General features: G+C 36.6%; 1 protein-coding gene across 1 annotated transcript in view; it reads left to right on the forward strand.

Moving 5' to 3' along the window:
- Window positions 1-13,611, forward strand: part of LRP1B (LDL receptor related protein 1B) — a 2,064,747-nt gene that overhangs the window by 1,921,675 nt on the left and 129,461 nt on the right. Inside the window, 2 exon segments of the mRNA XM_070476260.1 lie at window positions 6,614-6,837; window positions 8,310-8,416. Coding sequence (XP_070332361.1) covers window positions 6,614-6,837; window positions 8,310-8,416 — 331 coding nt within the window.

The following is a 13,611-nucleotide window of genomic DNA, read 5'->3' on the forward strand; positions in this document are numbered from 1 at the left end:
CAGTCAAAGGCTTTAGCATAGTCAATGAAGCAGAAGTCGACATTTTTCTGGTCATTCCCTTGCTTTTTCTATGGTCCAACAATGTTGGCAATTTCATCTCTGGTCCCTCTGCCTTTTCTAAACGCATCTTGTATATCTGGAATTTCTTGGTTCACATACTGTTGAAGCCTAGCTTGAAGGATTTGGGGCATTACCTTGCTACATATACACATGTATATTCATAATTTGAATGAACTCGATGGATGAAACATTGAGCTATAAAAGCCCAATTTATGTGTATATATTCATATATATATATATCTACTACATAGACTGAATATTCCAGTTTATTTATAAGATGCTTACCTAATGATTCCGAAAACACACTCTAAACATTTGCTTCTCTCTTCTCCTTTTTTATGTGTTTCTTGCTATATCTTATAGATACAAGATTTATTCATTGAAGTCAAATTACTTTTCTCTCTAAGGCATGGGTTGCAAACCACTTATCACATAAGAGAAATGAGTGAAACAGATTGGGCATAGCATTAGGGATACAGGTGAGAGAGGCAAGCTGAAGACATGCTTCATTAAAACAGCAGCAACTGATTGATTCTGTTACTCTGGAATGTTTGTCTTCTTTTGATAGACTATCTTATATAAACTTAGTTTTTAAGAAAAATAAAACAAAGTTTGATTTTTAAAGTGATATCTTCTAATATTAAAGTTAGAATCTACTTTTAAAAACCTTTAAAAAAAAAAAAACTTTAAATTTAGTGCTCAGACTACCATTTTGCAACCTCTTTTTTCAGATAATTCTAATTTGCATCTCAGCTATTGTGCTTGTTTAAATTGTAACTATCAAAGAAAAATTTAACTATCAGAAGGCATCTTGTCTTCTAATTTCAGGTTACTCACATAGGGAGATGATGTCAAAATTGCTCCATAAGTACCAACAAATTTTTTGCTTACTGACTAATGCATGAAAATTCATACTTAGCATTAGATGCATCCCTAAGGTTTATATAGAATGGATAAAGTTTTAAACTGTTATGTAAAATTTAGTGTTTAGAAGTTAAACACTTTCACAGATCATCTGATCCAAAGCCTTTATTTTTATATGCCACATAATTCATGGGCACCAAGTGACTCAGATAGTAAAGAATCCACCTGCAATGCAGGAGACTTAGGTTCAATCCCTGGGTCAGCAAGATTCCCTGAAGAAGGAAATGGCAACCCACTCCAGTGTTCTTGCCTGGAGAATTCTATGGACAGAGGAGCCTGGTGGGGTATACAGTCCATGGGGTCACAAAGAGTCAGACATGACTGAGTGACTAACACATTCACTTTCACTTTCATAATTTATAGAGTAACTAGGACTAGTTCTTAAACCAACTTTCTGATTCCAAATATGTTGTTTTCTAGTCTTCCATGATATCTTCTGTTTAGCTGGTAGTTCAATTGAAAGTTTTGGCTCAGTTTTGTTATTTATGGTAGGTAGGTGGTAGATCATAACAAATAAGGTTAAAGAACACTGAGTATGTTTTAAAAATGATAAATCACATACAATATTTACCCTGATATCCAAAGACAGATTTGTTACTTTTTGGATACTGTCAGAATTATATACTTTTATTTGGTTTCCTTTTCCTATGACAGACCTTATGCCAGGTTGATGTAGTCCTAGTGTAGACTCTTAGTGGCTCAGCTGGTAAAGAATTTGCCTGCAATGTGGGAGACTGGGTTCGATCCCTGGGTTGGGAAGATCCCCTGGAGAAGGGAAAAGCTACCCACTCCAGTATTCTGGCCTGGAGAATTCCATGGACTGTATAGTCCATGGGTTTGCAAACAGTCAGACACGACTGAGCAATCTTCACTTTCATTTTCACTTTAGTGTAGATAAATACTACATACTGTAATAAAATCATTAAAATTGAAACCATCTTTTCAATTAAGCTTTAAAAATATTCAGATTGAAATAATCTTTTCTTAAGAATAGATTGCTGATAGAAGCAGAAGTTTCATCCCTGAAGTGGTTTTAGAATTCGTACATATTCTAGCTCTTAAACATAACGTTTTTGGGTTTTGGGGGTAGGGTTTCTCCATTGCTGTATGAGCTTGATTGAAGTAACAATTATCTAGGTATTGTAGACCATTACTAAGCCATAGAATTTAGTAATGTTCAGAATTTGTGTAGTCCTTACTTTACTATTGGGCTTCCCTGGTAGCTCAGCTCATAAGAATATGCCTGCAGTGCAGGAGGATCCGGTCCGATTCCTACCCACTCCAGTATTCTTGGGTATCCCTGGCGGCTCAGATGGTAAAGAATCTGCCTGCAATGTGGTATTGACTAATTTATGAGAATTTAATCTGATTCACATTTTGTGAACCAAAAATGTAAATAATCTTATCATTACATATGGATACCCCCATCCACATCCCACCACACACACACACAAGTTCTTTACAGTGTTGTTATATCTGTGTTTTACTAGCATTGCATCAGGGGATAATTAACTTTATCAAAATGGACTGAATTTTCTGGTATTTATACAAAGATGAAAAATCAGGAACAAATGAAATATGTGGCAACTTCAATCTATCCTTGTGTTAACTATATTTTCTCAAATTATATAGCTAACTATAGGAATTTTGTTTTAAAAAAGACAGGATTTCCTCAGTTCAAATGTTTGAATCCCCCTTTCATAGATTTTCCTCTTTCCTTGATTTAGAACAAATGCCTTTAGTGACATATCTTTAGTCTACTGAAGCTGGCACTGTGACAGATACCTTACAATCTGCAGCTGCAAAGGATTAGTAGTTTAAAGCAGTAACTTCTAATTGTGTTACAATCAAGCTGCCAATTTTTGGGCAAGATTTAAGCATTTCATTCATTCAACTAATATATCTCTATAAAGAAGAATGCCTCAGGCCTCAAAACTTTGTCTGTGTATTTAGAGAGCTTATTAGGAAAGAAATCATCTGTCTGGAGAAAGCCATCAAAATGTGTCTTCTACTTTGTGCAAAAAAATGAGAAATGCCTTTTGTTGTCTGGGTAACCACACACCTCTGCAATCTCTTAAACATGACATACTGCATTAGCGCCTCTAGTTCATTGGTCTCTCTGTCTAGAGTGGGAGCCAAAGAGGCAAATTAGAGTTTCATATTCTCTCCATGCTTCCAATCTGATGTGTTTGGTTGTTTTTCAGTCTCTCTCAAGACGAATGGTGTAACCATCCTGTTTTGGTTATTCATTTCAATCTCCATTCTAGGCCAAGAACCTCAGTTTACTTTTCCTGTGTTTTTCCATTTTTTGTGTTTACCTGATTGATTTTGAACTTCTCCATAAGACCCACCAACAATTTGCCTTCCACTCTTCAACCAACATTCATTCAATATGAGATTCCCTTTTAGATGACTAATGCAATCCTCCCTATCAGGCTTCCCTGATAGCTCAGTTGGTAAAGAATCTGCCTGCAATGCAGGAGACCCCAGTTCGATTCCTGGGTCAGGAAGATCCCCTGGAGAAGGACCCCAGTATTCTGGGGTTTTGCTTGTGGCTCAGCTGGTAAAGAATCCACTTGCAATGTGGGAGACCTGGGTTCAATCCCTGGGTTGAGAGGATACCCTGGAAAAGGGAAAGGCTACCCATTCCAGCACTCTGGCCTGGAAAATTCCATGGACTTTATAGTCCATGGGGTTGCAAAGAGTCTGACACAACTGAGTGACTTTCAGTTTCACTTTCAATGCAATCCTGGTTGAGCTGGATTATGTATTTCTATAGAACTCACTTATAGTGATTTCCTAATTTGGTCATGGGTTGCCTACAAATAAGACCATCTTGTTTCTCTCTTCTTGTTGTTGTTTATCTTCTGTTCAATCTTGCTCTTTTCAGTGATGAGAATTACTGAGCATTCAGTATGTTATGAGTCATTAAGGATGAATACCTAGTAACATCTTTACCTGGTTGCCATCATTCCCTGAGAATCATCTTGTCACTGATGATTCATGACTTTAGGTTGAATTTATTGGGTGTGACCATCCTTTACTCCATATTCTAACTACCTTAGTTGATACGGGAATGACATTAGAGATTCCTTGATCAAGGAACCAGAGAATAACTATGTGGATTTAAATGGCTCTATAACTCATCAGTGTATCTTGTGCTCAGCTTTAAAAGTAACATTTATTCTAGTAATGTGACCTAACTTCTATATATCCTCTTGGAATTCACCATTAATAGAATTTTCACCAGCCAGCTTTTCTGAAAAATATCACAAAATCAGACTTCTGAATGTTCCATGATGATTAAGAATTTGAAGTTTTAACTGTTAGCAGAACAGGAATATAAATATAGAGTGGAAAGATAACCAGCTCTTTTTTGAGCATGAGTGAAACGAAATGAAAATATTAAATTAAAAAAGTGGAACTTGGCATAAAATATGTCCTATTTAGCAAGGATGCCACAAGGACAGAAAAATCATGGAGTATATTAACATTTTATAAAGGCAAATTCGGGCTCCTCTGGTGGCTCAATCAATAAAGAATCTACCTGCAATGCAGGAGACCCAGGTTCTATCCATGGGTTGGGAAGATTCCCTGGAGAAGGAAATGACAACCCACTCCAGTATCTGTGCCTGGAAAATCTCATGGACAGAGGAGCCTCATGGTGTACAGTCCATGGAGTCTCAAGAGTAGGACACAATTTAGCGACTAAATCACCAAACATCACCAAAGGCAAAATAGGGTATTCGTCTATGTTCATGCTGGGTAAAAGTGCATGGTAAAAGATTGCTCCAGTGGTGTTAAAAAAGATAAATATGCTCCAAAAGGCTGTATACCGTTCATAATGGTTATTTTCTCCCATTTTCTCTCATGTTTATAAATTTAAGATTTACGTTGACATGTCCATACCATTTGTTAATAAATTTACTTTTAAATACTGCCAAATCAAAAACAGCAATTACATTTAATTTAAATGATACTGAAACACTTGAAAATTATTTTGTGGTTTGGCTAAGATAAATCTTTATATTTTACCTGTTTATAAATATTATTTGTATGGAATGTTTAGATTATATTGTATTTCAGAGTACTTTTCATTTAACTTTAGGTAGCTATGAGCTATCATTGGGTAGATGGATAGTATTTACTATTAGAGTAGAGAAATAAGGCATTGTAGTATTTCAAAAGTTTAGTTTTTAAATCAATCAGTGAAAAGACTGATAATAAAGGTCATTAGAAATTTCTAAAGGTTCTGTGTTTAATTTGAGCCATATTTTCCTTCCTTAAGATCTCAGTAATCACACAGCAGATGGTGACTTGCAATTCTTATTTCTTGGCATCTCATGTTCTTTTTGAGAAGTTCAGTCTGTTTGCTTTTAACCCAAGCACAATTTAACAAAATGTGCTCACTAGTAAAACACAGAAGATACAGTCATCTGTTAAAAACCCACGTTTCCACTTGTAACCAGGTCTTAACGATGCTTTTACACATTGATGACATGTCTAGTTATAATCACCTTCAAATAATTGTTTCTAGTCTTGATATAATACCCCTGAGAATTCATTCTCACTTTTGGCTATGCACAATAAACTCGATCATGTCAAATTAATTATTACACTAGCTTCAGCTCAAAGTGATCAAGTTAATTGAAGGGCACAGCGCACACGTTATTTTCCTTGCTGTCTATTCCCAGTGAAATCTCTTACCTTTGTCTCAGAATAATTCAGTACTATACTATTACACAGAAAATCCAAGCTAGCAGATTTAATATAAATGACAGAGTTTGTAACTTTCCTCGAAAGACATTTTAATATAGCATCTCTCTAAATGTGCCTATTTGTATTAGCATTCTTTTTTTATTTTAAATCAAATTATATATGGTAAGGATGCAGAACAACTGGAACTTTATTAAATTGCTGAAAAGAGTGAACATTAGTAGAGATGCTTTGAAAGAAAATTCTAACCCTATCTATTCAGGCAAACATATGTATACCTTGGGCTTCAGTAGTTCTATTTCTTATTAAATATTCAATACAAATGAGAGTTCGTCTCCACCAAAAGATACATACAGGAACATTCATAATTTTTATTGTAATGGCATAAAATTATTAACAAACAAAATGCATATTACCAGTAAAATGGTAAACAATTTGATATATATTCATGAAGTTAAATATTATCCAGAAATAAAAACAATTGATAACTGACATACACAACAATATGGATACATGGACATGATGTTGAATAAAGATCAGGAATTGAAGAGTACAATGATGTTTATGTGGATTTGTTTAAACTAATCTATGACGTTAGACATTAGAATTATGCTTATTCTAAGGGAAATACTAACTGGTAGACATCATAAGTGAACCTTCTACAATTCTGGAAATATTCTAACAGGGTGGTAGTTAAACAGGAGCAGTGATAGGTAAAATTCCAATGAACTGTATACTTAGGACTTATGAAATTATATAGCTATAAAAAGTAAGAATAATGTATATTTAAAAATTGATATAATAATTAATACCACATTAATATGATTCCCAAATAACCTCAATATATAGATATAGAAAACTCCACCAATTTGCTTTTGAAAATACTGTGGTTTGTTGTTTTGTTTCCTTTTAGTGTCCTGAATTTAGAAGGCCCAGGGACATTGCAGTTGACTGGGTGGCTGGAAATATCTATTGGACCGATCATTCTCGAATGCACTGGTTCAGTTACTACACTACTCACTGGACCAGTCTGAGGTACTCTATCAACGTGGGGCAGCTGAGTGGCCCCAACTGTACCAGACTCTTGACAAATATGGCTGGAGAACCCTATGCCATTGCTGTAAATCCTAAAAGAGGGTAGGTTAATAACATGGTTATTGATGTTTCTTGATATGACTATCCATTTTTAGAGATTGTCCCACCTATGTTCTGTAGTGTTGTTTCTAGATGAGTGTTCAACATATAACAGAGTCACAAGACTTGTGAAAATCCCTCTACTCCTTCTATACAAAAGCATGTCCTTTTCATACCAAAAGGTGGTGAAAAATTTGTGTTTTTCTCTGAACATTTGTATAAATGTACTTTATACATTTAGTGTCTGTATATGTTATGTGTACATTCAGATTAATGAAACTGATATGAAAAGTGTAACCATTATTGTGAATCTGAAACTGATTTTTTGAGATGTTACATATTCTGTTTAACCATTTTAAGTGTAGAGTATTAGTGATTTTGGCTATTTCTGGTAATAAAAAATGAAAGCATATGTATAAACAAACTTTAAAAATTTAATATAAATATGTCCTTTATTTTACTTGATTTGTATTTCTTTTTTATTATTTTATTTTTCATTTGTAAGCACTGTCCAAAAAAGAAATAGGAAAATGTTAAATAAAGCTCCTAATCATCCATAAAGTGGATCATTAGATCCTGAGTAAAAAGAAACAATTGTTTACTTAATAGAATTATGCAATGTGGTATCTTCTAAGTGAGAAAATTATTTCTGTTTGAGAAAATAGTTTCTTTAGCATAAAAGAAAGCATATTGATGTATCAACCATAGTAAAATGAATTCTGTCACAATAAGAAGCTGGTTTCAAGTGTTAGAGATATTCTTCTTGTAAAGAAACTTTCAAAATTGAGCTTTGGGAATCAAGTGAACCTCAGTTTATCCTGCTAAACAGTAACTCCCAAATTTTAGTAGGCGGTATGGGCTTCCCTCATAGCTCAGTTGGCAAAGAAACTGCCTGCAATGCAGGAGACCTGGGTTCCATTCCTGGATCAGGAAGATCCCCTGGAGAGGGGCATGGCAACCCACTCCAGTATTCTTGCCTGGAGAATCCCATGGACAGGAGAACCTGGCAGGCTACAGTCTATGGGGTCGCAAGAGTCAGGCACAAGTTAGCCACTAAACCACCACCACCACAACATGACTATTTAAGGGCTTCCCAGGAGGCTCAGCTGGTAAAGAATCTGCCTGCAAGGCAGGAGACCCAGGTTCAATCCCTGAGTTAGGAAGATCCCCTGGGGAAGGGCATGGCAACCCACTCCAGTATTCTTGCCTGGAGAATCCCATGGACAGAGGAGCCTGGTGGGCTACAGTCCATGGGGTTGCAAAGAATCGGACACAACTGAGAGACTAACACTAGTGTATGACTATTTAAAACCTTGATTCCTACGGCCTTCTCTTGGAGGTCTTTCTGTACATTTAGAGTTTGTCCCTTCATCAGGGACTCTAAGGTCATTCGGATGCACAAGATCTGTTCAGACCTTGTTTGGGGCTGTGCCAGCACCGTCACCAGGCTAATCAGCTTTGACCTATCTCTTCAGGATGATGTACTGGACCGTCGTTGGGGACCACTCCCACATAGAAGAGGCGGCCATGGATGGTACTCTGAGAAGGATTTTAGTACAAAAGAATTTACAGAGACCTACAGGTATGATGTGTTTCCCACACTGTCTAAAATTTGAAATAGCTGGGTGAGGCAACGTGAGAGAGTAGCACTGACATTTATACATTACAGTGTGGAAAATAGATAGCTAGTGGGAAGCTGCGGTATACCACAGGGAGCTCAGCTGGGTGCTGTGATGACCGAGAGGGGTGGGACCGGAGAGGTGGAAGGGGTGATAGAGAAGGAGGGGATGTGTGTATATATATAGCTGACTTACATTGTTGCACAGCAGAAAGTAACAAAACATTGTAAAGCAATTACCCTCTAATAACATAAAATAACATGTGAAATAGTATGCTAAATATGATAGTGTTGCCATACTTTCTGGTTCTGTTTGGCAACGTAGTCATTTTTGAAAGCAGACAAAATAATTTATAGCATGACTCTATAAAATTTATTAACATTTCATGTCATAGTTTCCCAACTTGAACCTTAGGTTCTTATCATACTGTTGGTGATATTATGGGGATGTTATTTGAAAATTACCTAAGTTATAAGGCTATTAGGATTTCACCTGCATGAAATTTTGACAGTTTATAGCACTGTATTAGGATGTTTCTACAGCTATATGTTAATAATATTGGGAGAGATGGTAAACTGCTAGAGGATAAGAGACTAAATGGACAGAGAAGTGGTAACATGCAAATAACTTTTGTGAGAAAGAGGTATGAAAGTCATTCACATCTTCTTTCAATCTAGCTTTAATCTCCTTTCCAGCACATCATCTAAACCATCAGCCCAGTCCACACTCTGTACTTCCCAGACTGCTTCAGAACTCAGCTTTTTTTCTGCATTCCTGTTCTTTCTCCCACATCATTTTCCTCTCAGATCCCTCTTCTACAGTAGCCATCCAACTTCTCTGCACTTAGCTGAATCTCATCAATCATTTTTGCTCCTTTTTCCTAATATTTTTGGCCTCGCGGCATATGGAAGCTTGGTTCCCCGCTGTGCTGTGCCCATTCACTAAATTGCATGAGACTCTTTGTGGCCCCATGGACTGTAGCACACCAGACTTCTCTGCCCATGGGATTCTCCTGGCAAGAATACTGGAGTGGGTTGCCATTTCCTTCTCCAGAGGATCTTCCCCAACCGGGGATCACCCTGCATCTCTTGTGTCTCCTGCATTGGCAGGCTGATTCTTTACTGCTGAACCACCTGGGAAGCCCCTTACTTCCCCAACCAGGGATCAAACCCATAGCCCCTGCATTTGAAGCACCAAGTTTTAACCACCAGACCACCAGGGAAGTCCTGAATTTTATCAGTCTTGTAAGGTCTAAATTTAGTCCTTCCTCAATAAAACATTTTCACAACATAGACACCTCAGAGCTTTCTGCTCCCTCCCCACTGCCACCCACTACATCTGCATCAGAAGGACAGCATACGTTTTCTATAACACATGTTATTTAACAGTGAGGCTTTGAAGTCTCTTAGCAACTTTATATTTGGTTGGTATATATATATGTATATATATATACTTTTAATGTACCTTCTGCCTTTTCCTCCAAATAGATTGTTTTACCCTTACAGAAGGGAGAAATGCTTGGGATTAAGTTCATTTATATAGATGTGTCTCTTGTCAATGATTTAACAAACACTAATTAAAGACTCACCTGGTACCAGAAATTGTTCCAAATGCTGAAGAAATAGTTCCTGCCCTTGTTAAGAGAATTCCGTTCTCATGAAACTGACCTTTCCATATAGGATAAAACATGTAGGATACATCATGTCAGATGTATATAAAAACCATAAAGAAAAAAAAACATGAGGGATGCCTAGTTATGAGAAAGTACTGTTTTAGTTATGATTATCAGAGAAGTCATCCCTAGAAAGGTGATATTTGAGAAGATAACTGAATAAAGAGAAATAGTAAGCTATGTGAATATGTGAGGAAAGAGCTTTCCAAGCAGAAAGAATGCAAGTCATGAGTTAGGAATGAATCTAGCACACGAGAAAAACAGCAGTGATGTTAGGACAATGGGCCCTCTATATCCATGGTAGGCTGAATTTGCTGAAATCGCTGATTCTGAGGGCTGAATGTAATATGCCATTTTATGTAAAAGACTTGCTCATCAGTGGGTTCTGGTACCCACAGAGGATCCTATAACCAATTCCCTGTGGATACCGTGGGACGATTGTATGCCTTGAAGCATATGAGCAACCGGAGATTGAGCATATGAGCTTATTATCACATGCTCATATTCTCATGAGCATGTCCTCCACATGAGCATATGGAGAATAGGATATGTGAGAATGACAAGGTTACCAGAGGCAGATCATCTAGGACCTGAAACACTGTTAAGGATAAGATTTTGTTCTGGCATTTGAGGGTATTGAGGAAAGTGGCATAATCTGTTCAAACACAATTTTAGTTTTAAAGAACTTTTTTACTTTTTCCCCTTAACTTTTTTATTTTTGATTAATTTTAGACTTATAGAAAAGTCAGACAATTTATCTAAAAAAAAAAATTTGTCTTATTTAACATCTTACATAGTCATAGTAAGGGCTTCCCTGATAGCTCAGTTGGTGAAGAATCCACCTGCAATGCAAGAGACCCCAGTTTGATTCCTGGGTCGGGAAGATTTGCTGGAGAAGGGATAGGCTACCTACTCCAGTATTCTTGGGTTTCCCTTGTGGCTCAGCTGGTAAAGAATATGCCTGCAATGTGGGAGACCTGGGTTTGATCCCTGGGTTGGGAAGATCTCCTGGAGAAGGGAAAGGCTACCCACTCCAGTATTCTGGCCTGGAGACTGTATAGTCCATGGGGTCGAACTCGACTGAGTGACTTTCACTTGCTTTCACTTTCATAGTCATAGAATTCATGACATTATTTTCATTTTAAAGTATGACTCAGGAAGCAATGTACAGGATTGCGTCTGAGATCCTCGGGGGGAGCCTGAGACAGGGGTTCTTGGGAAGTTTGTTTATGAAGGGAATGCTATTCCCTGGTTATCATGTGTTGCCATTGTAGACATGGCCAACCTAAATCAATGAGATGGAGGGGTGTGTGTGTGTGTGTGTGTGTGTGTGTGTGTGTGCGCTCAGTCACTCTACTCTTTGCAGCCGCATGGAGTGTAGCACGCCATGCTCCCCTGTCCGTGGGATTTTTCTGGCAAAAATACTGGAGTGGGGTGTCATTTCTTATTTCAGGGGATCTCCCTTGCCCAGGAATCAAACCCACGTCTCTTGCATCTCCTGCATTGGCAGGCAGATTTTTTACAACTAGCGCCACCTGGGAAGCCCTCAGATAAAGCTATCTCACAGATTGTTGGAAGTTTTAGTTCTGAAACTCAAAGCAGAACTAGAAACTGAATTTGGGGAATTAGCAACAGAAAGTTGATCATTGAAACTTGCTGGAGTTGTTAAGATGGATGAGGGAGGGTGAAACAAAGAAGCTTCCGAGGTCAGAAAGGGCAGAAATGTGTGAGATGGTTATGTTTAGAAGAGTCAAGGTCAAAAGTGCAGACAACAGAGGTGTTTGAGCAATAGGAGCAAAGCCACAGAATTCAGTATCACAGGAGTTGACAGAAAAGTTTCGAAAGGAAGATGATATACCCAATTGGACATAGCATAGTGCCTTACACAGAATAAATACAGAGTAGTAGAAAGAGTCTTAGCCTTGAATTTATATAGGTTTGTGTTAAAATTGAGCAACCTGTATAAACTTTTGAGCACCGAAGTTCTCACTTGTAAATTGCATATGATAATATTTACCTTACAGAGAATTGATATAATTAATTTAAATCAGATATTAAAACCAATGTAAATTAATTGGTATAGTTTCTTGAATATCTAAGAAGCTAAGAATAACTATAGGAATAATAAGCCATGTATTAATACTAAAACCTTACATGTGTATCTTATATAATATCCACCATAACTCCCTCCTCCAGGAGATCTTCCAACCCAGGGATCACACCCAGGTCTCCCACATTGCAGGTGGATTCTTTACTGTCTGAGCCACAGCGAAGCCCATAACTCCCTAATATCAATTTTTTTAAATATTTTTATGCATGTTTATAAATATCATTTAGTATACTTTGTTGACTAGTATTCTCATTTTATATGTTCAAATTCTAAAAGATTTTTAAAAATCCATAAGCTACATGTAAAATCTACTGCTTTATCTATTGCCCACCTGCTTATTTAATTTCTTAATATTGGAAATGCTAGTCTTGTATTATTAGGGAGGATTTTATTCCATCAAGGAGAAATGTCTCTCACTATTATCTTTCCATCTCCCTTAAATTTATAGTGATTAATATATCTTCAGTATTACAAGTCAAATGTTACTGATATACAAATAAATAAAAAATAATATCAGAAGATTTTTAGGAAATAATAAATAATTTAGATTTCATAAATAGCATTATACTAGAAAGTAACAATGGAAAGTTGGTAATCATTCAGTATCTGTAGTATATATATATATACACACACACATATATATGCATTATATTAATATGCTAGAGAAAATGTGCACTTATGCAAATATATTTTATAAGATATCCTTCCATACAAGTACATTAATTGCTTATGATTTCTTAGAAATATCTTAGATTTTTTATACCTATATTGTCTCTTTTCTTGGTGTATGTTTCTAAATATTTGCCCTGACTACAAAGTTATTAAACTGAAATCAGTAACTATAATAATACCTCTTTTTCTCTCCAAGTGTAATATCCTGTTATTTACATCTAGGGTTTATAGAAAATGCTATTTTTCCTTTACACAAACATGAAGACTCTGTGCACTAGGATACAGTGCATTTGGTTATGCTCTGTACCTCAATAGAGTGTAAGTGATACTAGTATCATGAACAGCAATAGGAGTAGATATAAACTTCTCTATCCCTTTATGTAACTCCTGTGCATTTAAAGGTTAGAACTGTACTATCTGATTGTATAGTTAGCCCACCACCCAGGTAGCCCTGTGTTTTTTCACCACCAGCACTTGTATTGCGTACTTTCCGAAATCAAAAGTATACCTCAATTCTCTGGGCATCGGAAGCACTGCTTACCTCCATACTGGTTCTCAATCACCTATTGCTTTAAGGATATATAGTCATTGATTCTTTAATGCTTTAATGTATAATCTATGTGCCCAACAAGATCATAAATAGCTTAAACCAACACCATTATGAATACTCTTGATATATCCCCTGTGGAATATTCCCTATAATT

This window comes from Odocoileus virginianus, chromosome 13, assembly GCF_023699985.2.
Source record: "Odocoileus virginianus isolate 20LAN1187 ecotype Illinois chromosome 13, Ovbor_1.2, whole genome shotgun sequence".
NCBI lineage: Eukaryota > Metazoa > Chordata > Mammalia > Artiodactyla > Cervidae > Odocoileus > Odocoileus virginianus.